Consider the following 26,298-nt stretch of genomic DNA (forward strand, 5'->3'; position numbering starts at 1 on the left):
CATAGATACATAATCTATAATTTTATATCAATAAATTATAACTTATATATTTTTAAAAATATTTGAAAAGATTAATTTTATATATTGTTTATCTATCAATAAATTATAAATTTTTTATTTATGTCCTATATTAAAATTATATGTAAAAAATAAATATAAATATTAAATAATTAAGATTGTTATATATATATAATCGAGCCAGCTCACGAGCTAATGAGCTGAGCTTATCCAAGCTCAAGCTCGGCTCATTTAATTTATGAGCTCAATTTCAGGCTCAAGCTTAGCTCACCAGCTCACGAGCTTAGCTTATCGAGCTATTAACGAGTCGAGCTCGAGCTGGCTCATGAGCTGGCTTGACTCACTTCCAGCCCTAGGCATAACACAAGAATCATTGTTAAGTTCTTGGACATGTTTTTCATCGTCTCAATCAAGGGCATTGGAATTTCGTCCTTTTATTTTTGAATTTTATATGTAAAATTTAGGCACCATAAAAGACGTTTTTATTTCTCTTCAACTTTTGAATAAACGATTCTAGAAAATATGAAATAATATTTTGACCCTTCAAATATTACCTAAATGCACCAAATATAAAAAGACATGGGCTTTTTTATCTAAATACTCATGGAAAAATGATTTATTCCCTAAATGCTCATAGTTTAAAACTGTGCTCAAAATACGCTCATTTCATCCTTGCCGATCACGAAATGGATTCTAACTCCATTTCACAAGAAGCGCCCACGAAATGAGCCTGCTGGCTGCTGCGTGTCAGAGAGCAATTCAAGCCCGCCTAGGCGCCTACGACAAAATGGAGCATATCATAGGGGGCATCCACGAAATGGCTAAGCCGTCCCTGGCACCAACGAATTGGTGGACAATCAGCTGAGCCAGCAACGAAATGCTCTTATATACTATGTTTCTATAATAAGCAAATTTAATTATTTTTAGAAGGCACTTCAATGTATAGAAGGGAAAAAAATTATTTGCTAATATTTTAGCCATTCATCAGTTAAAGCAGTAATAAAAAGTCATCTTAATTTTTGTTATATTTTTTAAGTAATATCAAAATTTTCTGTAATTATAGTTACTACAAATTTGATGTCTTTTACTTTAGTGTTTGTTACTATAAAATAATATTTATATGCTTTATAATAAAATACATCAATAAATTTACAAAAAATAGTTAAATTTAAATTAAAATATTACTATTTTATTGACTAACAGAAAATTTGAGCAAGTAATTTTAATAATTTTAGTCAATATCTAATCAATATAAATATTAATTTATTTTTAATAAATAAATTATTTATTTATATATAAAATTTTGATAAATATTTTTAATATATTTGATCAATATATCTCTTATGCTTACCACCGAATTGTTACAAATTATATTAAGAGAAGATAAGAAATTTTCAAATTGACAAGTGCCATTAGATTCTACACGCAATTATTTTTGGAAGTAAAAAAAGGAAAATAAATATAATATATATTATATGAATTTTGTTTTTGCCTAAATATAATACATGAAAAAATTTAATAGTATCATTTAATTTATATAATCAACTCTATTTAATAGAATAAGATTTTGTTATTATTATTGTTTACTAATGTAAAAATTTTTTATATAGATAAATAACCGTATTAAAATTTATTATTTAAAATATTATCTAAACATAAATTTAATTAGATATTCGTGGAAAAAATTTTACACTCTCATGCATCAAAATTAAATTTATATATATATCTCATACCTTCATTTCGTGGATGTCCCTGTGATATGCTCCATTTCGTGGTAGGTGGGCTTGAGTTGCTCTCTGACACAGAACAGGCCCATTTCGTAGGCGCTTCTTGTGAAATGGAGTTAAAATCTATTTCGTGGTTGACAGGGGTGAAATGGATCTGTGTATTTTGAGCACAGTTTTAAACCATGATCATTTAGGGAATAAATCATTTTTCCATGCGTATTTAGATAAAAAAGTCGAAAATAAAGGTCTTCAATTATGACATTAATCATAATCATATATATTTACTTTAAGATTTATATTTAAAAATTCAAAGTATTAATATCTTGTATTTTTTTGTTTTGTCAATTTTAGAACATCATAAATATTAGTTGCTCTCTCAAAATAGCAATTTTTTTAAAAAAAAGAACAAATATAATTAAATGATGTATAATAATTTTCAAAATAAAAAAATAATTACCTAAAATATAACATCTATGTAACAACTGAAATTTAATTGTTAACGTAAAGTTATTTATAATATTATATCGTAATCAAATAAGTATTTAATTAAAAAATTTAATATTTATATAATATAATAAAATAAACTAAAATTTTAGCTCAACCATAATAAACGTTTAAGTTTAAATTTTTATAAATCAAATTTTATTATTTTTTATCGAAGTAAACTATGCAATAAAAAAATTCATAAGATCATATTGTAGTGTATTGATACTCAAATAATAGAAATAAGATCATATTAATAAGTGTTTATATAATAGTCTAAAATTGTAAAGTTACATATTCATTATATATAATATAATATATATTAGTAGAAAATATATATTCTATTCCTAAATGAAAAAAATTATTATTAAAAGTATAATATGCAAATAAAAAAATAAATTATAAATTATAAAAATTATCTCTAGAATTTATTATATAAACAATAAAAGTTATGTATCTATATAAATTAAATTATATTAAATTGTAAGATATTTAATCTAATTAATTAATTAATTATAATTGATTTGATTTACTAATTTAAAAAAAATTGAATAACACTTTTCAAAAATATGTCACTCTAAATAATCTAAATTAAAAATAAGAAAAATATAACTAAATTATATAATACAACATAATATTTTTATAAATTTCTTTTATAACAAATTTAATGACAAAATATTTACCATTATTTGTAGAATATTCTAATCTCACAATTATTTAAACTTTATTTTTATAAAAAAATTACATTATTTATTTAAAAAAAAGCAAAAAAAAATATTTATTCACTATTATCATTTAAATAAAATATAAAATAGATATTAAACGAATTTTTTTAATAATTACTCAGCCACAAATATATATATCAGGGACATAAAGTTTAAGAGTATACAAAATAAATATAACACTTACTCCTTACATTACCACAATAAGATCACCATCATAAATCTCTTTAAAACAAATTAAATAGATTAACATACAATAATAAAGAAACAATCAAATTAAAAAAAAACTATAAAACATCCATAATGTACTACGACTTTTAGTATTAAAAAAATTTTAACCGTTTATTCTTTTATTAGCCATATTTTTATATTTTATTGTAGGAAAAAAAAACCTTTTTTATATATATTTTTTAAAGCATGGTGATTAGTGTAAGAAAATCACTAAGCAGCATCAGAAGTCAGAACTCAACTTTTGACAAGGAAACAACTTACTTTGTATTTACCTTACCATTATTAACTGTTTCGTCTGTTCTTAAATACTTTGTGAAAACCAGAAAAACACACACACACAAAAGCATTTCTATTTGCATTGTGGCAAAGATAACTTAATTCTATGTACAAGATTAAGAAAAAGAAATCACTTTCTTCAAGGGACACACATGACACATCTTTAATCATATAATATCGTCAACTTTTGTGATCTATTTCACATCCATAAAAGATGACATAAATGGTAAACCGTCTAAAACTAAAAGGCACAAATATTCCTTCCAAGTTCCAAGTGAGTTGTTGGCTTTTCTATCTAATTTGGGTTCGGTTAGCGAACTTCCTATTGCTTCTTTCAACTAACTTCTTGAATGCTTCAAAACATTATTATTTTGAAAACACTTCACCCTTTATTATTTTGACGTCGACATTATTCCTAATACAGAGTAGTTCCATCAAATCCCTTACTCTAGAAAGCAACTTTACTATATATATATATATATTCCGATAATCAATACATAATAACATTTAATAAATTAAAAATGTTGCACCTAATCCTGGATTGAAATTACGTTGTCACCCATATACAATTTCTGATAGTTTGTGTAGTACAGCTTGTGACATATAGTGATGAACTCAAGACATGTCACCAATTGATTCAGTTCCACATATTTTCAGTTTCTGAAGATGTTCTGAAATAACAAAGCTATAAAATTAAATCCGCTCAATAATTAGAACTCCGGTCCGTTCCCAATAATTTGAAACTAATTCATAGTGCAAAATTAAAATGTAAACCAAAATCAATTACCTCCCACGGCTAAAAAATAAGTCATATCTAGTGAGAAATTAAATTTAGTTTTATAATTATTTACAGTATTGGTTTATTCTAAGTTTATAATTTAAATAAGTTATACAAGTTTTAGTTTAATTTTATCCCATCATCATAGTCGGAACACCATGTCCAGCAACTTTCAATGGATATCATAGAAAACAGTGGCGAAGGAAACCAAAAAGTGAATCTGTTTGACAATGTAACACATTACCATATGGTTTCAGAAAATTAAATTTGTCAACGTTGCGACTTTTTCTTAGAGAAACTTCAAATATCAAATCAAAGTCAAAATAAATCTGTATTGGGTCAATGGAATAGAATAATCCTATTCCCACATGTCCTTCCTTATTATTTCGTATAATTATTAGGGTTGTTATGCTTATTAATTGCACCTCCTACATATAGATATAGTACATACAGAGTTATAGACTATAAAAATAAATTAATAATATTACGTGCAAATAAAAATTAACCATCAAATTAATTATTTGTATAAAATATATATTAAAATATAAAATATACATTATATATATATATTAATTAAGAATTTTAAGAATGTTAAGAGTGCTATATATAAAAATATAAAGTAAACATCAATCTTTTTAAGTATTTTATGAATTAAATGCATTAAAAGAATGATCTACTTTCTCAATTAATATTCTTAAAACACTCTTTAGTTATATAGCCATGCCAGCGTGATTATGAGATAAAAAGAAGCTTTTGTGGACACCACATATCATAATGTGCATTGCCCATTGTTTTTGTTTTGGTGGAAGATAACATAAGATGCACTACCCACCGTTTTTTTTAATTTATCTTTTTCCTTTTAAGTAATAGTTTTTTTCGTCCAAATTAGTGGATACTCTATCATCACACCATCATGATACAACTATTTTTGTTAGTGGAGAAAAATGCCATGCATATTTCCAATATTATTTGTCTCTACCCAAACAAATTAGGGCTTTACCTTTTTTTCCCCTTCATTTTCATGTTTCCTTTATAACCTAAATGATAGGAAGTTTTTTATTGTATTGGTGGTTGTTAATGTTGATAACAAATTAACAATAAGTGAAAAAAATGCAACTACTATACAATATTGAATAGTCAATTAGGTTAAAAGCGAAAGTTGGCTAAATTGACATGATTAATCAAGGGGCACAACAAATTAAAGACGAATATGAGTTCTAAATTTTTAATTAGAGTTAGGTATGATTTTGATTCTTAAGTTATAGGTTTGAAAATTTTTTTCGTCTTTAACTTTTTTTGTATACAAAATCGTCTCTAAGGTTTATATTAATTTTAAAATTGTCCTTATCTTAGGGACCAAAATCGGCAACGGAAGCGGAAACACAAAAGTGGATCATGGACAATTTTTTTTTCTTTTTTTTTTCTTTCGCAGAAATAGAAACACTCTCTTTTTCATATTTTTTATAATATTTTTTGTTATGTATAATTTAGTCAAAAATTTTAATATTTAAGTAAAAATAACGATTTTAAAATTTGATTTTAAAACTTAAAAATATTTTATATACAAAAAAAATTTTCGACCTCTACCTTAAAAACAAAAATCGTACTTCACCCTTTCTAATTATATATGCTGGATGTCTTCTAAATAATATAAACCACAACTTGTGTCCAAGAAACTTTGAATAGTTCATACAAGCATTGAAATTAATAAATTAAATTATAGTATCCCAAGCCAAAGGCGTATTTTCCTTTCCTTAAGAGTTTAAAATAATCAAACTTGAAGGTCTTTAATCAATTAATGAACACGTCGATGCAAGAGAAATTCAAAAAATCGGATCCTACAGAAGTACAGATATTATATCATTTACGTATTAACGTATATCATTGGAGAATTATCATGGGGTACAAAGTCACGTGGGTCACGTGCCAGATGCGTCTTTCATTCTAACCTGTTTATTGTGCGTCTCACAGTCTTCGGTCTTTTAAAATACATTAATAACATTATTTTGATGCGAGAAAATGTTTTAAAATAAACTTAGTTTTTAATAGATACACATAGTATTATTATTTCATTATGTTTAAAAGAATAAGTTTTTTCTTTTTTCTTTATACTTTATAATTTAAAAACGTATGTAATATTATTAAAACATATTGAACACAAATATCTTTCCATATAATTAATTACAAATAAATTATTTGATGCTATTTATATCTTTAAAGGGCTATATATAATATATTTTTAAAAACTAAAATATATAAAAAAAATTTAAGAATAGAAACTTATATTTAATATATTTCCATCACACTTATATTTTTTAAGAATCAAAATGATCGTTAATCTTTTTAAAATAAATAAATTAATATAAAAATAAAATATTATTTTAATTTTTTATATTTGAATTAAATTTTAATTTGGTCTCCAATATTTCAAACATCATATATAATTTTAAAAAATTTTAAACGTCTTACTTCAGTCTTCAAAATTTTTTAATAGATTAATATTGTTTTACTATTAAATTCACGAACACTTAGTATATTTAAAAATTAATAACATCTAATTTTAGTACATAAGTAAAATTAACACATCAACAATTACTAACATAAAAACTTTTTTTGTGCAAAAAAAAAAAAAAAGAGTTGCAAAAATATTTTGATTATATTTTTTCAATGCAAAAAATAATGAGGCATGCTATACATACAAGTCTTTTTGGCTTACAAGCTATATAAGTTGGTCCAAATCCAAGAAAAAACACGCGCACCACTCCTTTAAAATCGAGCGTCCAACGCACGCGTTCATTATGCCGCACTATTTCTCTTCTTCCTCAATCAAAACGCAAACCGTCAAGATTCAAGCGACATTCGAAACAAAAGACACGTTCCAACTCCTCGCGAAGAGTAGAAGAAATCGAGAAGAAAAGATACAAATCTCCATAAAAAATCACCAGAAAAAATGAAGAAACATTATTCAAGGTACTGTTTTACTGGTCTTCTAGGTTTTTTTTCTAGATTGTCTCTGTCATGTGCTTCATCCTTAACCATCAAAACATTAAAAGATTTCAAGAAGAAATATACTGTCTCTCCTATGTTTTGGGTGTATTTCTTAAATCCTTTGGGTGTATTTCTGTAATCCTTTGGGTGTATTTCTGTAACCGTTTGGGTGTATTTCTGTAATCCTTTTTGTAACCGTTTGGATGTATTTCTGTAATCGTTTGGAGGTATTTCTGTAATTGTTTGGGTGTATTTCTGTAATCGTTTGGGTGTATTTCTTAAGTTCCATTATCTTCAAAACAATTTCAAAGCTTGATTTCAGAAACCATAAAAATCGGAAAAAAAAAAAAACGAAGCAAGTAGGAGATCCAACAAATTTGGCAAGAAATTCAAAAAAAGAAACGAAATATTTTAAAAAATGGAAGTTATATATTTGCGCCTTAATTGATTTGAATTGATTTAAAAGTCTGTTAAAGAGGCACGTAATATAAGCAACGCCTTTAGTGGGTTTTGTTTTCTTCAAACTTGTAAAGCTTGTAAGCGCAAAACACTTATATGTAGAGATTAATCCAAAAAGAATATGACTTAACAATAACATTATTAACGTTCATATCCCTAACTCTTAGTTATTTGTATAAATTTAATGAGAGGATGATATTAAATTAGTTTGAAATTTTTTAAACAAACATGGAAAGTTTGCCAAATTAAGATTTGGTCTAAACATTGAGGAGCAAAATAATATGAAGAATATTAGAAGGTCAATAAATTTTGTAATTTGTAGTCATCAATTAGTTATTATTAATATTTTTAATGATATAAAATTATATTTAATAGTGTAAAAGTTCACCAAATTTTAATAAAAATGCTGACCTTTAATTTTTTTTAAATAATATTTTAAAATTTTATCTTTAAAAAAGAAACAAATTAGTTTAGCCTTTTTCTCTTTTGTTTTTTTTCTAATTTTGAAGATGATGTTACTTTAAACATGAAAAAGATTTTCCACTTCCTCTTATCTTTAATTGTTTTTCATTCCCGATTCTGGATTCCATGTTCAAAATTAATCACTGTGATTGACATTGTTTGACCAGTTGGAAAAAGACCAAGCTAGAACCTTGAAGCAATTTTCACACCTAAGCTCACACGCCACCGGGCTTGACGAGAACACAAGCAACGCAACCACGACTCAACAAACTCTTCCTACGTGGCATGCAGTACAAACTCCTCCCAGCATGAAGTACAACATAAAACTGAAATTCGAACAAACCCAAAGGGTAAAAACGTAAAAGCGGTTCAAAAACCTCCCTCCAAATTCCAATCCAACAGTGGCCCCACCCGCACCTTCCACTTAGTTAAAAAATTGCTGTCTCACCCATCTCCCTCGGAAAAGTTATTTTCTTTTTCTCTTCTTTCATTTTTCTTCTCTTCTTTCTGCAAATTCCGTTCCAAATTTTCTCTCCATTTTTTTGCTTTTTGAAATCTTATAAATCTCTTTCGCTTTGCATTCCCCTCGGCACCTTCCTCATCATGGCGCCGAGTGTCCGAGACATTCAGCTAACTCCCTCCGGTAAAACCTCCCTCGCCGCCGCCGCCGACGACTCCGGTGACCTCGAAGATGTTCGCCTTCTCGATTCCTACGATAAGGACGACGTTGAAGCAGCAGCAACAACATCAACGAAGCGGATTCAGGTCAGAGTCACCGGCATGACCTGTGCCGCATGTTCCAACTCCGTCGAATCCGCTCTCATGTCCTTTGACGGCGTCGTTTCCGCTTCCGTCGCACTTCTCCAGAACCGTGCCGACGTCGTTTTCAATCCGAGCCTCGCCAAGGTTAGTTATAGCTAGCTAGCTAGTTGAATATTTTTGTATTATGGAAACTGAATTTCTTTCTTTTTTGTTAGCTAATAGCTACTGATCTTTTGCTTTGGAACTTGTTGCGTTGGTTTTTAAACCGTAGGATGAAGACATTAAGAATGCGGTTGAAGATGCAGGTTTCGAAGCCGAGGTTTTGACGGAACCTCAACAAAGCGCGTCTGGAACGAAGCCAAATGGTGCTACTCTTGTAGGACAGTTCACCATCACGGGGATGACGTGTGCGGCGTGCGTGAACTCCGTGGAAGGGATCCTCAAGGACCTCGGTGGTGTGAAGAAGGCTGTGGTGGCTTTGGCTACTTCGTTAGGTGAGGTTGAGTATGATCCAAATGTGATTAGCAAGGATGAGATCGTCCGTGCGATTGAAGATGCTGGGTTCGAGGCTTCGTTTGTGCAGAGCAATGAGCAGGACAAGGTGGTGCTAGGTGTTGTTGGTGTGTACAGTTTGGGTGATGCTCAGGTTCTGGAAGGTATGCTGAGTAGGATGAAAGGTGTGAGGCAGTTCCGATTCAACATCGTGTCGAATGAGTTGGATGTTGTGTTTGATCCCGAAGTTATTAGGCCTCGATCACTTGTCGATGGGATCCAGCTTGGGAGTAAAGGGAAATTTAGGTTGAATGTTAGGAACCCTTATGCCAGAATGGCTTCTACAGATGGTGCCGAGAGCTCAGCTATGTTTCGGCTTTTCACTTCCAGCCTGTTTCTTAGTGTGAGTATCTCTTCCGTCTCAGTTATTGTATGCCAATGTTTTATGTTGGAGTCATGTTGCTTAGTTCTTTTTTTTTGTTTTTTTAAAATCTGTTTCTTCATCCATATTCCTATAGGTGTGTGAAATCATGTTCATAATCATTGTTAGATGATTGAACGGATACTCGTGAGTCATGACATGCATAAACAGATATTTCTTCACAAAATGCATTGGTGGAGAAACATTAGGAGTTAATTTTCTAGTAATGTAATGTGCTTGGGATCAATAGGGACATAGGGACATAGGGTGGCTTTAGAGAAGAGACGGGAAGCTAGGGATTCCAAGTCATACGGTGGCTGCGGTTTCTATTTCCATGGTACATTAGTATCAGTCGAATCTTCCTTTTATATTCTATATTTTGTCAAATTCCATTTATTTATTCTAAGGGTTGCATTAGTTTGTACAGAAGTTTCATATAAAGAAAGCAGTATTCTGCCGTGATGTCATTCTCTCTGTTCTTCATAGAAACATAATCAAAGCAAATGGTGACTTGTTATTGTCGAATATTGGTCGTGTATAATGTGTTAACACCCTTATTTTGTTCATGTTCTTGTCTGATATTTCAAATTGATTTTTGCTTGATGTATTTCGTTCAGGTTCCTCTCTTCTTCATGGGGGTAGTTTGTCCTCACATACCATTCATATACTCCTTATTACTCAGGAGATGTGGACCTTTCCTCATGGGTGATTGGTTGAAATGGGCATTAGTGAGTGTTATCCAATTTGTGATTGGAAGGCGCTTCTACATTGCAGCGGGCAGGGCTCTTAGGAATGGTTCAACAAACATGGATGTCCTGGTTGCTTTAGGAACTACAGCCTCCTATGTTTATTCTGTTTGTGCTCTTCTGTATGGTGCTGTTACTGGATTTTGGTCTCCAACATACTTTGAAACAAGTGCTATGCTCATAACATTTGTATTGTTGGGCAAGTATTTGGAATGCCTTGCCAAGGGAAAGACATCTGATGCCATTAAGAAGTTAGTGGAACTTGCTCCTGCAACTGCTTTATTGATTGTAAAAGATAAAGGTGCACATCATTTTCTTTTCATTTTATATTCTTATTTTCTTGACAAAAAGGACACATAAAATTGTTTCCATTTACAGCTAATCTTTATATTTTATTTCATGAAAAATGGCTTCTTCTTTTATTTTTTTTATTTTTGAGTAAACACCAAATCAGTCTCGAAGGAATTTTAGATGGAACTGGTCCCTCCATAAGGGAGATTAATTTGTCTTGTAATGATATTTTTTAAAATCTAATTTCTTATAATAAAATTTGTTTGGGACTTATTTATCCAATACGAATATTAAAATTTTTATGAAATATAGGGACTAATTTGTTTGACGAGAGTAATTATCAGAGACCTATTAGAGTAATAAAATTTATTGGGATCCAATCCGGGTTTTGTTAGGGACCAATTTAGGTATTTACTCTTCATTTTTTTCCATTTTAAAACTCATTAATATAGGTTATTTGATTCATCATGTTCCACATTTTATTGCAACATCAGATTATAACTTGCTGATAATTATCTTATTTTCTAGGTGGTAAATTAATTGAGGAAAGGGAAATAGACTCCTTACTCATTGAACCTGGTGATACATTAAAAGTTCTTCCTGGTACAAAGATTCCCGCTGATGGTATTGTTAAGTGGGGCTCAAGTTATGTAAATGAGAGCATGGTGACTGGTGAATCTGTACCTGTTTTGAAAGAGCTCAATGCATCAGTTATTGGAGGTACAATTAATTCACATGGTGTCCTGCACATTCAAGCAACTAAAGTAGGATCCGATACAGTTTTGAGTCAGATAATTAGTTTGGTGGAGACAGCCCAGATGTCCAAAGCTCCCATTCAGAAGTTTGCTGATTATGTAAGTAGTCTGGTTGTGCACTTGAGTGACTTCTATTCTCTAGAAGTTTTACTTTTATATCACAGTTATTTATTCATAGAATAAAATAGCATTTGCTTCAAAAGCATAAAGACAGTATTAGCTCAAGAATCAATTCCGAAGTAAAGTAAAAATTTTCATGTTTCTAGATGTCCTGGTTAATGAAAACCACATGATTTAACTTTCTTAAATCGGTTGGCCATTTCATATAAATTGTAACTAAAAGAGTTGCATTGAGTAGCAAGGAGTCAGCATTTACTTTTCCGAAGCTGCAAGTTCAGCCAAGATTTGATTAAGCTTGTCTAGTTAGGTCAATATTTAAATGCCTCACCTTTGATCACTAAAGCAGAAGAATCTCCTACAGAACTATTTGTAAAATTTGAATGTCATTGAATTTAGTACTTTGAGGTTTAGGCTTTATACCAAATTGGAGGAGCTTTTTCTTTTGTGTTCTTATAAGTTTGTAAAAATTATCTTCATCCTGTCATCTGGATCATTCACATAAGTGGATTGGTCCACAAATGATTGAAGGAATATAAGATACGAACTTATGTTGCATTCTGTTGATTTGCAGGTAGCAAGCATATTTGTTCCTACTGTTGTGGCTTTGTCATTATTGACATTCCTGTGTTGGTAAGATTAAATTGGCTAGTTTTTGTCATATTAATAAAAACTTGATTCCCAAGGAATTTGGAATGCTCATCCCTACTTTCTCTAAATATTTTGACTAATTGTAGGTATACTGCTGGGGCTCTTGAAGCTTACCCAAAAGAATGGCTACCAGAAAATGGAAATCATTTCGTTTTTGCTCTAATGTTTTCGATATCTGTTGTGGTGATTGCATGCCCGTGTGCCCTTGGTTTGGCAACACCAACTGCTGTCATGGTGGCAACAGGGGTTGGGGCTAACAATGGTGTGTTAATTAAAGGAGGAGATGCCTTGGAAAGGGCTCAGATGGTGAAGTATGTTATATTTGATAAGACAGGCACTCTAACTCAAGGGAAAGCCACTGTTACTACTGTCAAGGTGTTCACAGGAATGGAGCGAGGAGAATTTCTTACACTGGTGGCTTCTGCTGAGGTGACTTCCAATTTCTAAATGATAATATTACTTTCTGAATCTTATTTTCTGTCAACGGTGTTGTCAGATACTTGGTTTGGACCTACATCCATTCATGCAGCTATAGAAGACCACTAGGTTATATTTTGTATTTTCTCCACCTCCTTGACACAGACAAATCAACTTTTCCTACAATGTTCTAGATTGTTGAAAATAGATTAAGTACAATCTTAGGAAAGATTATTCATTTCTGACTATTTGATTTGTCAGAAGGTTTCACCCTTCTGTTTCTTGTAGGAGGAATCTACCTGTTCTAATTCTCTGTTTCTTATTTTTCAGGCTAGCAGTGAACACCCATTGGGAAAAGCAATATTACAATATGCACGCCATTTTCATTTCTTTGATGAGTCCTCTACTACCAATGGTACTCTGAATGATGCGAAGGAATTAAATTCTGGGTGGCTTCATGATGTATCAGATTTCTCTGCTCTCCCAGGAAGAGGTGTCCAGTGCTTTATAGATGGGAAGCGCATTTTGGTAGTTTCTCGGTCATTGCTATTTAACTATCATTAACTTCATAGAACTGTGGAATTTGTTTGTTTTTTTAAGCTTTTTATTTGACGCAGTATTATCCTGAACAGGTTGGTAACAGAAAGCTGCTGTCAGAAAATGGTATAGATATTTCCACTGAAGTGGAAAATTTTGTGGTAGAGCTTGAAGAAAGTGCAAAGACAGGAATACTGGTAGCATATGATGACGTTCTAACTGGAGTGTTAGGTGTTGCAGACCCACTAAAGAGAGAAGCTTCTGTTGTTATAGATGGCCTCCATAAAATGGGAGTCATACCTGTTATGGTTACAGGAGACAATTGGAGAACAGCTCGAGCTGTTGCAAAGGAGGTATGTATATGTTTCTATAACTTGTTTTTCTTGGCTGTTAAAGCTTTTTGTTATATCTATTGAGTGTGGTTTCAAGGGTATTTGGCTATGCTTGTTCAAAGAAAACCAATATCTTTGCATAGATTATATTAGTCTTGGTGTTTGTACTTTGTAGTGGAACACAGTTGTTTTTCTTGATCATAACTGCCAGCGTAATAGTTTAAACTTTAAAGAAATAGTATGCTTTTAAGTTTGTACTTTGTAACATGAACTTTACTGGATAAAATCGATTTTGTTTTGTATGGCAGCTTGGAATTCAAGATGTGAGGGCAGAGGTTATGCCGGCAGGAAAGGCGGATGTTGTTCGATCCTTTCAAAAGGATGGGAGCATAGTAGCAATGGTGGGTGATGGCATCAATGACTCTCCTGCATTAGCCGCTGCAGATGTTGGTTTGGCAATTGGAGCTGGGACTGATATTGCAATAGAAGCCGCTGACTATGTGCTGATGAGAGATAACTTGGAAGATGTGATCACAGCCATTGATCTTTCTAGGAAGACATTTTCTCGTATTCGATTGAACTATGTATTTGCCATGGCTTACAATGTTATTGCAATACCAGTTGCTGCGGGGGTGTTTTTCCCTTCTCTGGGGATCCAGCTGCCACCGTGGGTTGCTGGTGCATGCATGGCTCTCTCCTCTGTAAGTGTTGTATGCTCTTCTTTGCTTTTGAGAAGATATAGAAAACCCAGACTTACCGCAATACTTGAAATAGTTGTAGAATAATTATAAATAATACGTAGATTTAGAGGGTACAAATGAGTTTGACCCTTGTAGTATTCCAATTTTGTGAATAATCAATCTTCTTCTGGGCTCCTTGGAGTGTAATTGTAATTGTAGTTGCCAATTCATTGTAAATGCAGTTGTATTTTCATCGCTCTCATCATTTCTTTTTGCTTTTTGCTTTTTTCTTTTTTCTTTTTTTTTTTTCTTTTTCTTTGTCAAGACCCTAACACACCCTTTTTTCTTTTCCCATGGGTTCCATATAACAACTTTCTAATCATAGCTAGGATTTGTTTCCGGACACACCTTCTAACAAGGCATACATGGTATATCCCCAAAAAAAAAAAAAAAAAAAAAGAGAGCATACATGTATGCCATTAGTACAAGCCTTGCGGTGCTCTCATCATTTCCGTTTAAGGTAATGTGGGATCACCGATCACGTGTTAGTCTATGTTCTTGGAACATAAAAGAAAGATTAAATTTTTAAAGTGGTTTTTAAAATTTACAATTTTAACCATTTATGTTAGTTCATCGGATCTAAAATTCACTATTCTGATTTTTGAGATCCAATTTTGAATGTCATATTGGTCTCTAAATCCTTTTTAATAGTGAGTGGCCAATGTAGTGTTGAGCATGCTCTGATTTTTCACGCTAAATACAGGTCAAAATAGTGTTGTTTTGTTTTAGCGTTTAAACAATGCAAAAATGAGAAGACAAAGAGTTTATATGAAATACAAACTGTTTTATCTCTTTGTTCGATAAATCTTAAATACCACGTTAGGAATTTAGTCATAAAATAAGCAATACAACATAGATTCGGATACAAGAACAATGACATAATCCTTCAAGTCTTGGGCTTTTATTCTGTGTCATAAAGCATTCAAGACGAAAGCAGAATGACCAAAAACAAAGAAACTCCGTCCAAAACCATGAATCACGCAACCTGTAAAAAAATATAAACAATAACGAAACCTTATTACACTGAGTGGGTAAAGGAATACTAAAAATAGATTAGTGTGTGTTTAGTCTTTAGATTGGTTTTTGTTAAATTGAAGTTTGAATAAAAATAATTTGATAGAATTAATTTTGGGTAAGAATGAGTCTGTATCAACATGATTTATGTTTGGTAATTCTATATTAAAATTGATTTTAATAAAATAAATATTATTTGAATAATATTAGTTAAAATCACTTTTAAATAAATAATTACTAGAAAGAACATCCTATTAAATTATAATATTATTTTTTAAGTATATTTTTTTACACTTTTTTCTAGTATATTTTTTATATAATATTTTTTTCCTAGTACTCTTAGCACTCTTTTTTAGTACATTATAATTTTTCACTCCTATTATTATTTATAATTATTTTTTTAAATTTATTCTACCTAATGAGATCAATAAATTATATTATAAAAAATAATAATAAATATAATATACAAGAATTACAATTATAAAAGTGTACAATGTCAAACAAAAAATTAACAAAAAAATAAAAATAATAATAAAAAAAAGGAAAACTGATAAAAAACATAAAAATTTCATAAATAAAATAATAACATGTATGAAGAGTAGGGTTATTATAAAAATTTCATACAAATAAAATAATAACATGTATGAAGAATAGGGTTAGTAGAAGGGAATTAAAGAAACTTAGAAGTTAGTCAGTGAAATCCAAAAACTAGGATTTGTTGCTTCTTATAAACGTGGAATAAGTATAGAATCACCCAAAAATTGAAGCGTTCAAAAAATTTGAACTTACTTCAACAAACACATCCTTAAATTAAATTCAAGTCCAAGAGCACAGCAGGGGTGGCAACGGGTAGACTAGAATAGGATTTGGAGTCTACTCTAATATTATTTGTGAGTTGAGAATATCTCAACTCTAAATCAGGGGTGGAGCTAGAAGAAACATTAGAGGGGGCTAAAAATATTTACACAATAAAATAATATTAAAATAAATTTTTGAGAGGGGCTAAACTGAAATTTACATATAATTTACATGTAAAAAATTAAAATTAGGGGGCCGTTGCCCCCCTTTCGCAGTATGTAGCTCCGCCCCTGACTCTAATCCTACCCATTATTAACTCGTGGATACGTGACTTTACCCACGAGTTAAAAAAAATACAACATTATTATATAACTTGATGATAATTTAAAATAGAAGTGACTTTTATGTAAAAAAAAATATTAAATTATTAATTAATGATTTTTTTTAGTGGCTAAGGATCTTTTGTATTTACTATTTAGTGAGAGGTTTTTGGTTCAACATCTACTTAAAACATTTTTATAGGGAGCCACTAAGATAAAGACGTCTAAAATGTCTTTTTTTAAAAATGTTTACTAATAATTAAAATTTAACACATAAAATCCATTAAATCGTATTATTTTTGTCAAAATTAGGTCATATAAATTAATTTGACCGAAAAAATGGTGAATCAAATCTTGAATCGGTCTAAATTAATAATATTTTTTTTAAAAAAATGACTACAATATCCTTATTATAGAAAATGACTAAAATACTTTTATTATATATATAAATTTTGAAAATTCTAAATCCTAACCCTATCATAGCAGAGAAGTAAAGAGTTAGAATTTAGAATTTTCAAAATTAATATATATAATAGGAATATTTTAGTTATTTTTTATAATAAATATATTGTAGTTATTTTCTATAAAAAATAATATTAATTTAGACCAGTTTAAAATTTGATTCACCATTGTTTCGGTTAAATTAATTTGTCTAGTATAATTTTAACAAAAATAACACAATTTAATCGATTATATGTGTTAAATTTTAATTATTAAAAAACATATTTAAAAAAAGACATTTTAAATGTCTTTATCTGAGTGGCTCTATATAATATATATGATTATATAGGATGTGGGTTCACAGTAACAAAAATGCAGAATTTTTTTTGTCAAGAAAATGAACCTTTTTTTTCCCTCCAAATACTTAAAATTTCTATAAAATAAAGAATGCAATGTTTTTTAAAAATGACCTATTATTAAAAATAATAAATAAATTAGCATATTACAAACTTTAATTTTTCTCTCTTTTTTGTAAAAAAGTAAATGTAGCCTATTTGAAATATTTTAAAAAATATAATTAATCTGAATAACAGGTTATTTAAAAAAATCCATTTATATAAAATATAACTAAATAGAAAATTAAGATTTTTTTAATTAAGATTGCAACACTCTCTAGTCTTTAGTAAAAAAATGTTCAAGAATAACCTAAAAGATGATATTTAAGTATATTAGTGTGTAGTGATTATCATTAAACTTTTTTCTTAGACTTTTATGTAGTTGTGTTTGTGTGAGTTGTGACCCTTAATTGGTTCCACTTGGGTGCTTTTGGTTAACATGTTTAGAATTTGCATTTGGTTTAATTCGGATGATGCAACTTTTGTATTGTTGTGGTCAAGAATTATGACATGCTTTTGTTTACTCCGCTTGCTTGAAAATGTAACTAACTGTTCTTCTCCTTAAGTAGCTCGAGTTGGCTTAATCAAGCTCTTAATAATGCTAGCAAACCAGTCTTGCTGAATAATAATAAATAATAATAACTGTTCTTTACGCCTTAACAACCTTTGAAAATTATTTTCTGTCGGCACGTGCGATAGTGACTGAAAACCCAGCTTCCAAAAATCAAAACTATGTGCTCCAATTCTTCTTTTTCACCACCTCAAATAGAAGGTGGAATATTTTTGCAACGCCCCCATTAAAGTATCCAATTGCCAGGTAAACGGGTAGTTGGGACTAATTTAATTAAAAAATAAATAAATTCTTGACTTTTTAATACGCATACATTTAAATTTTTTAAAATTTAAAAATATATTTAAATTTTTTATCTTTTTAAAATTGGACATATCCATCCCTCATGTTTATTTAGGTCTGTCAAACTCAATAGAAAAATTAAACGTGACTCCCGTTATACTAACCTGGTTGATATAGATGGATACGTGACAGAGTTTTTAAAATTAGACAAATTAAACTCAGAGATCGATATGTCCAGATTTTGAAGAGATCAGAAATTTAAATGTAATTTTAAATTCTCAAAGATTTAAATGTTTGCAAACAAAAAATTCAGAAATCGATTTATCCTTTTTTTAGGGGTGAGCACGGGTCGGTTTGGTTCGGGTTCAAGGTAAAATTAGAATCGAACCGATCAAAAAGTAATTGGTTCGGTTTGGTTCGGATTTACGTTTTTTTGTGCTTGTACCCGAACCAAACCAAACCGATTAAGACCGGATTGGTTCGATTCGGGTAGCGGATATCCGATGACTTTGAAATTCATAAAAAAACCAAATTGGCAAATTTTTATCTTAAAAATTCAACAAATACAATAAACATGTAACATCAACAGAAATAATGCAAACATATTAAACACCAAATACATTAAAAACTAAACTCAACAAAATCCAAACATATTAATAGTGAATAATCTTGTCTAATGAAAATATAAAAGTGCAATAGAAATATTATAAGTTAATTACAAAAGTCTAGTGAATAATCTTTGAAAGAAGCTAAAACCAAAACACATTAAAATCTAAACATTAGAAGTTAAATACAAAAGTGCAATAGAAATATTTGTCTAGTTTTCAAAGTCTTCACTCCATAATCTTTCACTCCATCAACCAAGCATATTCAAGAGTTTACTCCATGGTTGCGCCGTTAGTGAGATAGTATTAGGGTTATGAGTTGGAAAACCGATACCCGAACCAATCATATTTTATTTAATTAATTATGATCGGGTATACGGGTTGGTTCGCGTTCTGCGCCCCCAAAACCGATACCCGAACCAATCACAAGTAAATGTCATCAGTTTGGTTCGAGTTGGACCCGATTACCCGTCGGTTCCAGAACCAATTTAATTGGTTCGGAATCGAATTCGGGTGAATAATCGGGTATCCGTTACCCGTGCTCACCCCTATTTTTTTTTTAATTAAATCCAGACTTAATTCTAATATTTTATAGAGTATATTTTAAATATTTAAATCTAATTCTAAATTAATCAAACATAAATTGAATTAAATCAGATTGACCTAATACATAATTAGTGTATATACTTATAAATTTTATACGATTAATTATTAAAATCTTACTCTTAAAGATGAATTTAATAATTATATAATATTTATACTAAAATAAATTATTGTAAATAAAAAAATAACAAAATATAATATAAAAATATTAATTAAAATATAAACTTATAACATTTCATTAATAATTTCATTGTAAAATTTGTATTTTAGTTATAAAACATAACTTTGGATCGGACCAAATTTACTCGAAACATAATTCGAATTTGAGTCGAAAATTACATCAAATAAAAATGAGAAATCTAAATCCTACAAGGCTAGGGTAGAGTTTCAAAGCGAATCAGGTCTTAAATACCCCCTCAATTCCAAACGATTCTTGATGTAACGTTACATTATTTTTCCTCTCAATAATAATATAATCTTGAAGAGTTCAACGGCGTAATGTTATTTATTTATGGTCCAAAGTCTTCAGTAATATAATTCGTTACTGTACAATGGTCCCAGACCAATGGCTTTGTGAAGTACTTTGAAATATCGTAAGAGTCAACAAAGAAGAAAGGAGGAAATTACAGCATCCTAAATAGTCAATTGATTTTCATATCATAGTATAAATTACATTATACTATACCTGGTCATATTTTCCTTCCCCACACCCACGCATTAATTATGTCCAGTGTATAGTATAAGGTCTGAGGTTGATATTTAAATTTATATGCCAACTTCTTATAAAAGGCACTAAGATAAACTTTGACCAAGTACTATGTTTCAATAAGAAATGCTTTAAGGCAAAAACAGCACTAAAATATTTTAAGTGAGGGATCATACTCAAAGGAAAAAAAATTACTCCTCATACCTAGTTTATTATTTAACGACACCCAAAATAATAAAGTCCAATTAATAAAAATCGGTAGGACGGACACCTATTCGATCTCATAGAGGTCGAATATAACGATACGAGTTTAGTTTTATTTATCTAAATAAGTAATCGATTTTTACTATCTTTTTATTTATCTAAAAATGAGATCTCAACAACTTTTTTAACAAAAATAAATAACAAACTCACCATAAAAAATAAAATTATTTTAAAAGTAATTATTAACTCTACATCTACACTTATTATCTTGACACTCAAGTATTTTTCGAATTTCAATATACTGAAAAAATCTGTTTAAAATCCTTACTAACTTAAATATCGAAATTTCTTATAAGTATCATCCATACCTCCTCACTAGGGTTGGCAATGGGTAGGATAGAGTAAGGTTTGGACCCTACCCTAACCCTATCCGCGGGTTGAGAATCTCTCAACCCTAACCCTACCTGTACCATAAAATTCTAAACCCTACCCTATCCTACCCTATCCGCAGAAATATCAAATTTTTTTAAAATAAATATAAAATTCAATCATTTTGAATTTTATACATATTAATAACATAAAAAATAAAAACTAATGCTCTAAATTACTAAATTAACTAACTAGTTTAGTGGTTGTTCACTTATTGTAAGTCATTACATAAGGGAGGTTGTAGATTTAACTCTTACTTCCTTCACTATAAATCTAATTTTTAAAAAATATGTGTTGTATATGAAGTGCGAGTAGGGTAGAGTAGGATACACCCTAAACCTGTACCCTACCTACCTGCAGCGGATAGGATAGCCTACTCTAACTGAACGAGTTGGACCGAATTAAGTACCGCGGATAGGATATGAATTACCAGCCCTACTCCTCACGAAAAACTCGGACATTACTCCAACAGCTTCATCCTTACAAAAAAAACATCGAACTTTTCGTCCAAAAGCATCTAAACTTCACGTTCAGTCCAAACCACTCTGATTCTAAATAAGCCTTAAAACAATTACCAATATGATGTTCAAACTAATTCAATTATAAACGAACTAAACTAAAAAAAGAAACAGAGAGTATATGAAGTGTGAATACGTTGCAATAGACAATAGTTATATATAGAAAGATGACTTGGTTTGCATGATGAGGCTGTTGCCCATTGGCCAGTATTAATAATCATATTAAAAAGACCGAAAAAACCCAGAAAAAAAATAACAAATCCAAAAATTTAAAAGTTATCATATAAAATTTTGTTAGTTCTCTAAGTTTATCCATATAAAAAAGGTCTTAATTTGGTAAACCCCAAGTGATGTGAGGATGATACGATGAGGTGTAGAATTATCGAAACCTAACCATTTATTGACTCTTGGCAGCCACATATATATGAATCCTAACTTTTGTTGGCCTCACAAGTTATTTTAATTGAAACTAGAACTTTCTGTCTTATAAACATGTTCATCATGAAATTCACGACCAAAATAAAGAATGTATACGCTAAATCCTGGATTAGGCACGTCATTATTATTAGCTATTAAGTATATGATAATTTAATGACCATTATTTTGGGGGCAGGGGTGAATATGTATTTCCTTATCACACGCGTTAACCACTTTTAAGTAGTGTTTGTTTTGAGGTACTGACACAGAGATTGAGAGACTGAAATTTAGTATTGTATTTCTTAGTCGAGAGACTGATACTAAAATGTCTCTAAAATTTCAGTACCTCCAAAAAGTATCGACACAGAAATTGAAATATTTAGAGATAAAGACTGAAACTTTAATAACATTTTATACCTAAAATACTTTCATTTCAATTAATTAATTCTAATTTTACCCTTTGTGCAAATTAAATTAGAATTTCATTCTTATTTCAATTTCTGTCTTTCATTTTGCACCAAACACAATACTGATATTTATTTCAATCCTTATCTCTTAATCTCTGTCTTTCAGTCTCAGTCTTTCTGTCTCTTCACCAATAGCTAATTATATAAGTTCTTGTTCTATGCTTTTTGTTGCTAGAAATACCAAAGAATGACTTAGATGTAATAAATTTATGGATTAAATATATATATATATATATATATATATATATATATATATATATATTATTCTTAACAATAAAGTATTAATATAAAAATTATACTAAAACTAGTCTCTCATATATAATATATTTTAAAATCATAAAAAAGTAATACATATAATGTAAATATATAGTAACTATTTTTTTTATCATAATATAATATTTTTTAATATAAATTTGATTTTCAAGCTTTCAAGTACACATTTTGTTGACCAAGACCACCTCAACATACATAGCTGCAATGAAACCCAACAATGAGTTCAAAGAGTGATGCATTAACAAGGAGACAACCTCAACACATTTTCTTTAATTTTGATGTATTAATTATTTAATTATATTTTTTTATATTATTCACATAATAAATTTAAAAAATAATTATTTTTAATAATATAATAATACATAATTAGATACACAATTAACTTATATTTTGATATATAAAACCCCCCTGATTAGCGTCACTGATATGAACACATGTTACTTCCTGGAAGCTACCCTCTCCACTTTTTGGATTTTAGTTTCATTCTCAATTCATAGAATAGTCAAAGCCTGAGACAATCTTAACCTTTGACCAAACACAAGCTACTATAAATCCATACACTACCAAACCCACCATCCTTTCTTTCAACCAACAACCACTACTCTTCTCTCTTAGCTTCTTAATCAACTCATAGTTAGAGTAACTATATATATATATATATATATTCATGAGTGGTGCCATGGCTGCTACTACTACTGATCATCATAAGTGGATGATGCAGTTGTATGAGCAGCCTCAGATGGATTGTGATGGAAGCAACATGGCTCCTCCTATCATGGAAGCATTTTCTGATGCAACTGTGGTGACAACTATGTCACCAGAGAGCAGCAGCATGATGATGTTGAGCCAAATAAGCAATAGTAGTAGTAGTACTAGTATTAGTAATGTTCAGTTGTTAAGTCCAAAGAGAAATAATAATAATAATAGTGCATTCAAACCAATCAGAAAGAGATCAAGAGCTTCTAGGAGAACCCCAACAACCCTACTCAATGCTAATACCAATAACTTTAGGGAATTAGTTCAGAAATTTACAGGCTGTGGTAGCACTCACATGTCTCTATCAATCCATAAGGGACCTATTACCTTGAATTTCCAACAAGGAAGCAATAATAATGATAATAATCACAAGATGATTCTTCATCATTATCATCAGCAGCAGCAGCAGCAGCAGAATAGTACAACAACAAGTGGAACAGTTTCACCATTTGGCACCAGAACTAGTAATTATTATTTCCATAATCAACAAGCTCATAATCATGATGTAGCTGCAGTGATGCCATCATCACAAGAACAGCAAAGTGGTGGTGGTGGCTTAATCTCTACCTCCTTGGACTCTAATCTTCCTTCTTATGATGTTGATTACTTATCATCATCAAGGCCTACCAGCATGGATGCCTCTGAAGACTTTGGTTTGCATCAACTAACTGTGAATGATTTCTCCAACAATGGAATTAAGGGGAGTGGTTTCTTCATGTGATGATTGGTTTTGATTCATTTATGAAGAAAAAAAAAAAAAACACATATATATATATGTCTTAGTTATTTATTAGCAAGAGAAGTATGCACTTCTCTTTAGTCAACTGTTGTATGCATATGCTACATATACATAAAACAAGAATAATTCCTGTTTCTTTTATTATTATCAGTTCAATTCAATTTGTTTTGTTGTGCTGCTTTTCTAATGGAGTTCAATTTGTTCTCCTTCAATACAACAATTTCTTATTCTGTTGTTTGTACAGTATGTAGTTTATATATATGAATATTGTTTCTTTATTTGTAATCTCCATTGATATAAAAAAAAAAGAGCTTCCATTATCCAGCAATTGAATTGATATTATATTTTATTGATATGATAACTAAAATTGTGAAGATAAGATCATACTCTTTGTCTACAAGCAAATAGCATAATTTAAAGTTGAGTAACTTTATATTATATTGCTCCAGATGAATTATTGGTCACTTTGCATGGAGTTGTTGTGAAAGAGTGTGTGTGTGTGTGTGTGAGAAGCTTTCCATCATAGTTGTCTTGATTCATGAAGCAGGTTTCAAATATTCAGTAAGATTGAATAGAAGAGGTTTCAGAAAGTGATGTGATTGAGTAGTCATAAGGTATGGTTTACTTGGTAAATTAACTACTAAGAGTAACTTTGACCATAATTAACTTAGGAATAAAAACTCTTATAAATAGATTTATAATAAGGGAAGAATTCCTAGAGATTTGTGTTTATAATGATTAGAGGTTGAGAAGAAAATTTTTAAAGATGGTGTGTGAACAAAAACACTCTACATTTGATCTAATGACAGCATAAAAATTTTATTATTATCATCATTATATCATAACTTATCTTTTGTTGTAATATTTTATTGAACCCAAAGTTGCACCCCATTTGTTTTAAATTTAAAAAAAGAAAAAAATGGATGGAGTTTTGGTCAACAAATGGACAAATTCAAGTGAGGAAGGTTGCAATGTTGCAGAATTGAATTGGAATTGCTAACTGGTTTTGGCTTCATCTGTATATAATTCCTTATCCCACAAGTCTACCCTTATCTTCTTATTCAAGCCATCATATTCATATTTGTCTTTTGTTATGCCGCTTAGTTAAATTTTAGATAATTCCAAGTTTGATTAGTTTAGTTTCACGTGCAGTTTACAATATAACGTTATTCTAATCTTTGAAAATAACAATAATGTTTGTTTATTTGTTCCCCCAAATTAAAAGATGAGTAATTATCTCCACAATTCTTATTTATTAGTAAGAGAGTCAATTTGTTACAAGACGTACAACGTGATGTCTTTATTTATTTATTTCATAGTCTTTTGAACAGAAACTACTTACTATGCTTTACATCTCATCAAATTTGTATTTATAATAGTCAACGAAAAAGAAAAAAAATTATTTGTAATTATAATTTTTAATGTAAAACTAAGAGAGTACTAACTAAAAAAATCATTACTATTAAAACTTAAAAAGGCATATTCTTTCTTTACGTTTACGACGTAAATAGTTATAAAAAAACATATATAATTAAATGATTGTGTAAAATATTTTATACTAATAATACATTAAAATTAAATTTATTTTCAAATTATATTATTATAGATAAAATACTATTTTAAATCTTAATATTTGAGTTAATTTTTACTTTTGTCTCTATCATTAAATTTTTTTATATTTACCCCAAATACTTTAATTCATCTTATTTTTATTCTCATCAAAATTAAAACTTTAAACAAAAAATATCATTTTTCTCTTGTTGTTATCTTTTTTTCCTACCAATTTCATTCTCATATCAAAGTATATTTAGTCTAGTATATTTTCGACGCAAAATTTTAAAGATAAAGACTAATTGAAATAGCGATTAACAACATAATTAACTTTGTTAAAGCTGCGTTTATTCTCTGAGACTAGAACTGAATATTATGTTTGGTGGTTGCAGATTAAAACTAAAATTTTAGTCTTGGGACACAAAATTTCAATCCCTTTAATACATTCAAAAAATAAAGACACAAAAAAATAAAATTTTGAGACAAAGACTAAAACCTTAATATTTATTTTCAAAAATATTCTTATTTGACTTTTCAAATCTCAAATCTATCCCTCAATTTCATATTTATTTTAAATCAAACATGGTATTGAAATATAACTCGGTCTATTGTATTTTATATTAAATATAATATAGAGACTTAATTTAATTTCTGTCTCTCAGTCTCTATTTTCTAGTATTTGTCTCTCAATCTCAATTTCTCTTCCAAACAAAGCTTAAGAGACTATAATAAAAGACATTTCATTGACATCTATATTCTTACTAACAAAAAGATTATAAGTGAGAACTATTTGAAGAGGAGAAT

The 26,298-nt window shown here is 29.6% G+C and overlaps 2 protein-coding genes across 2 annotated transcripts; both read left to right on the plus strand.

Annotated features, from left to right (window-relative positions):
- The first annotated feature begins 8,557 nt into the window (after window positions 1-8,557).
- LOC107631490 (copper-transporting ATPase RAN1) lies at window positions 8,558-14,600 on the plus strand. Its single transcript, XM_016334950.3, has 9 exons — window positions 8,558-9,050; window positions 9,178-9,801; window positions 10,437-10,866; window positions 11,385-11,710; window positions 12,303-12,361; window positions 12,466-12,808; window positions 13,127-13,324; window positions 13,429-13,686; window positions 13,974-14,600. The coding sequence occupies exons 1-9, from the start codon at window positions 8,748-8,750 to the stop codon at window positions 14,448-14,450; spliced, it is 3,018 nt and encodes a 1,005-aa protein (XP_016190436.1). The 5' UTR covers window positions 8,558-8,747; the 3' UTR covers window positions 14,451-14,600.
- Window positions 14,601-23,019: 8,419 nt separating this feature from the next.
- On the plus strand, window positions 23,020-24,087 carry LOC107633841 (uncharacterized). The gene has a single exon (XM_016337438.3). It carries the CDS (start codon window positions 23,116-23,118, stop codon window positions 23,923-23,925), a length of 810 nt encoding a protein of 269 aa, XP_016192924.2. The 5' UTR covers window positions 23,020-23,115; the 3' UTR covers window positions 23,926-24,087.
- The last annotated feature ends 2,211 nt before the right edge of the window (window positions 24,088-26,298 follow it).

The sequence above is a fragment of the Arachis ipaensis genome, chromosome B3, assembly GCF_059453495.1.
Source record: "Arachis ipaensis isolate K30076 ecotype BB chromosome B3, ASM5945349v1, whole genome shotgun sequence".
NCBI lineage: Eukaryota > Viridiplantae > Streptophyta > Magnoliopsida > Fabales > Fabaceae > Arachis > Arachis ipaensis.

What these genes read in the sequence shown, in the direction of transcription:
- LOC107631490 (XM_016334950.3), top strand. Translation starts at nt 8,748, where the DNA reads ATGGCGCCGAGTGTCCGAGACATTCAGCTAACTCCCTCCGGTAAAACC. An exon ending in TAGATGGGAAGCGCATTTTG is followed by an intron (nt 13,325 to 13,428) that starts GTAGTTTCTCGG and finishes TATCCTGAACAG; the next exon opens with GTTGGTAACAGAAAGCTGCT. An exon ending in CTCGAGCTGTTGCAAAGGAG is followed by an intron (nt 13,687 to 13,973) that starts GTATGTATATGT and finishes TTTGTATGGCAG; the next exon opens with CTTGGAATTCAAGATGTGAG.
- LOC107633841 (XM_016337438.3), top strand. Translation starts at nt 23,116, where the DNA reads ATGAGTGGTGCCATGGCTGCTACTACTACTGATCATCATAAGTGGATG.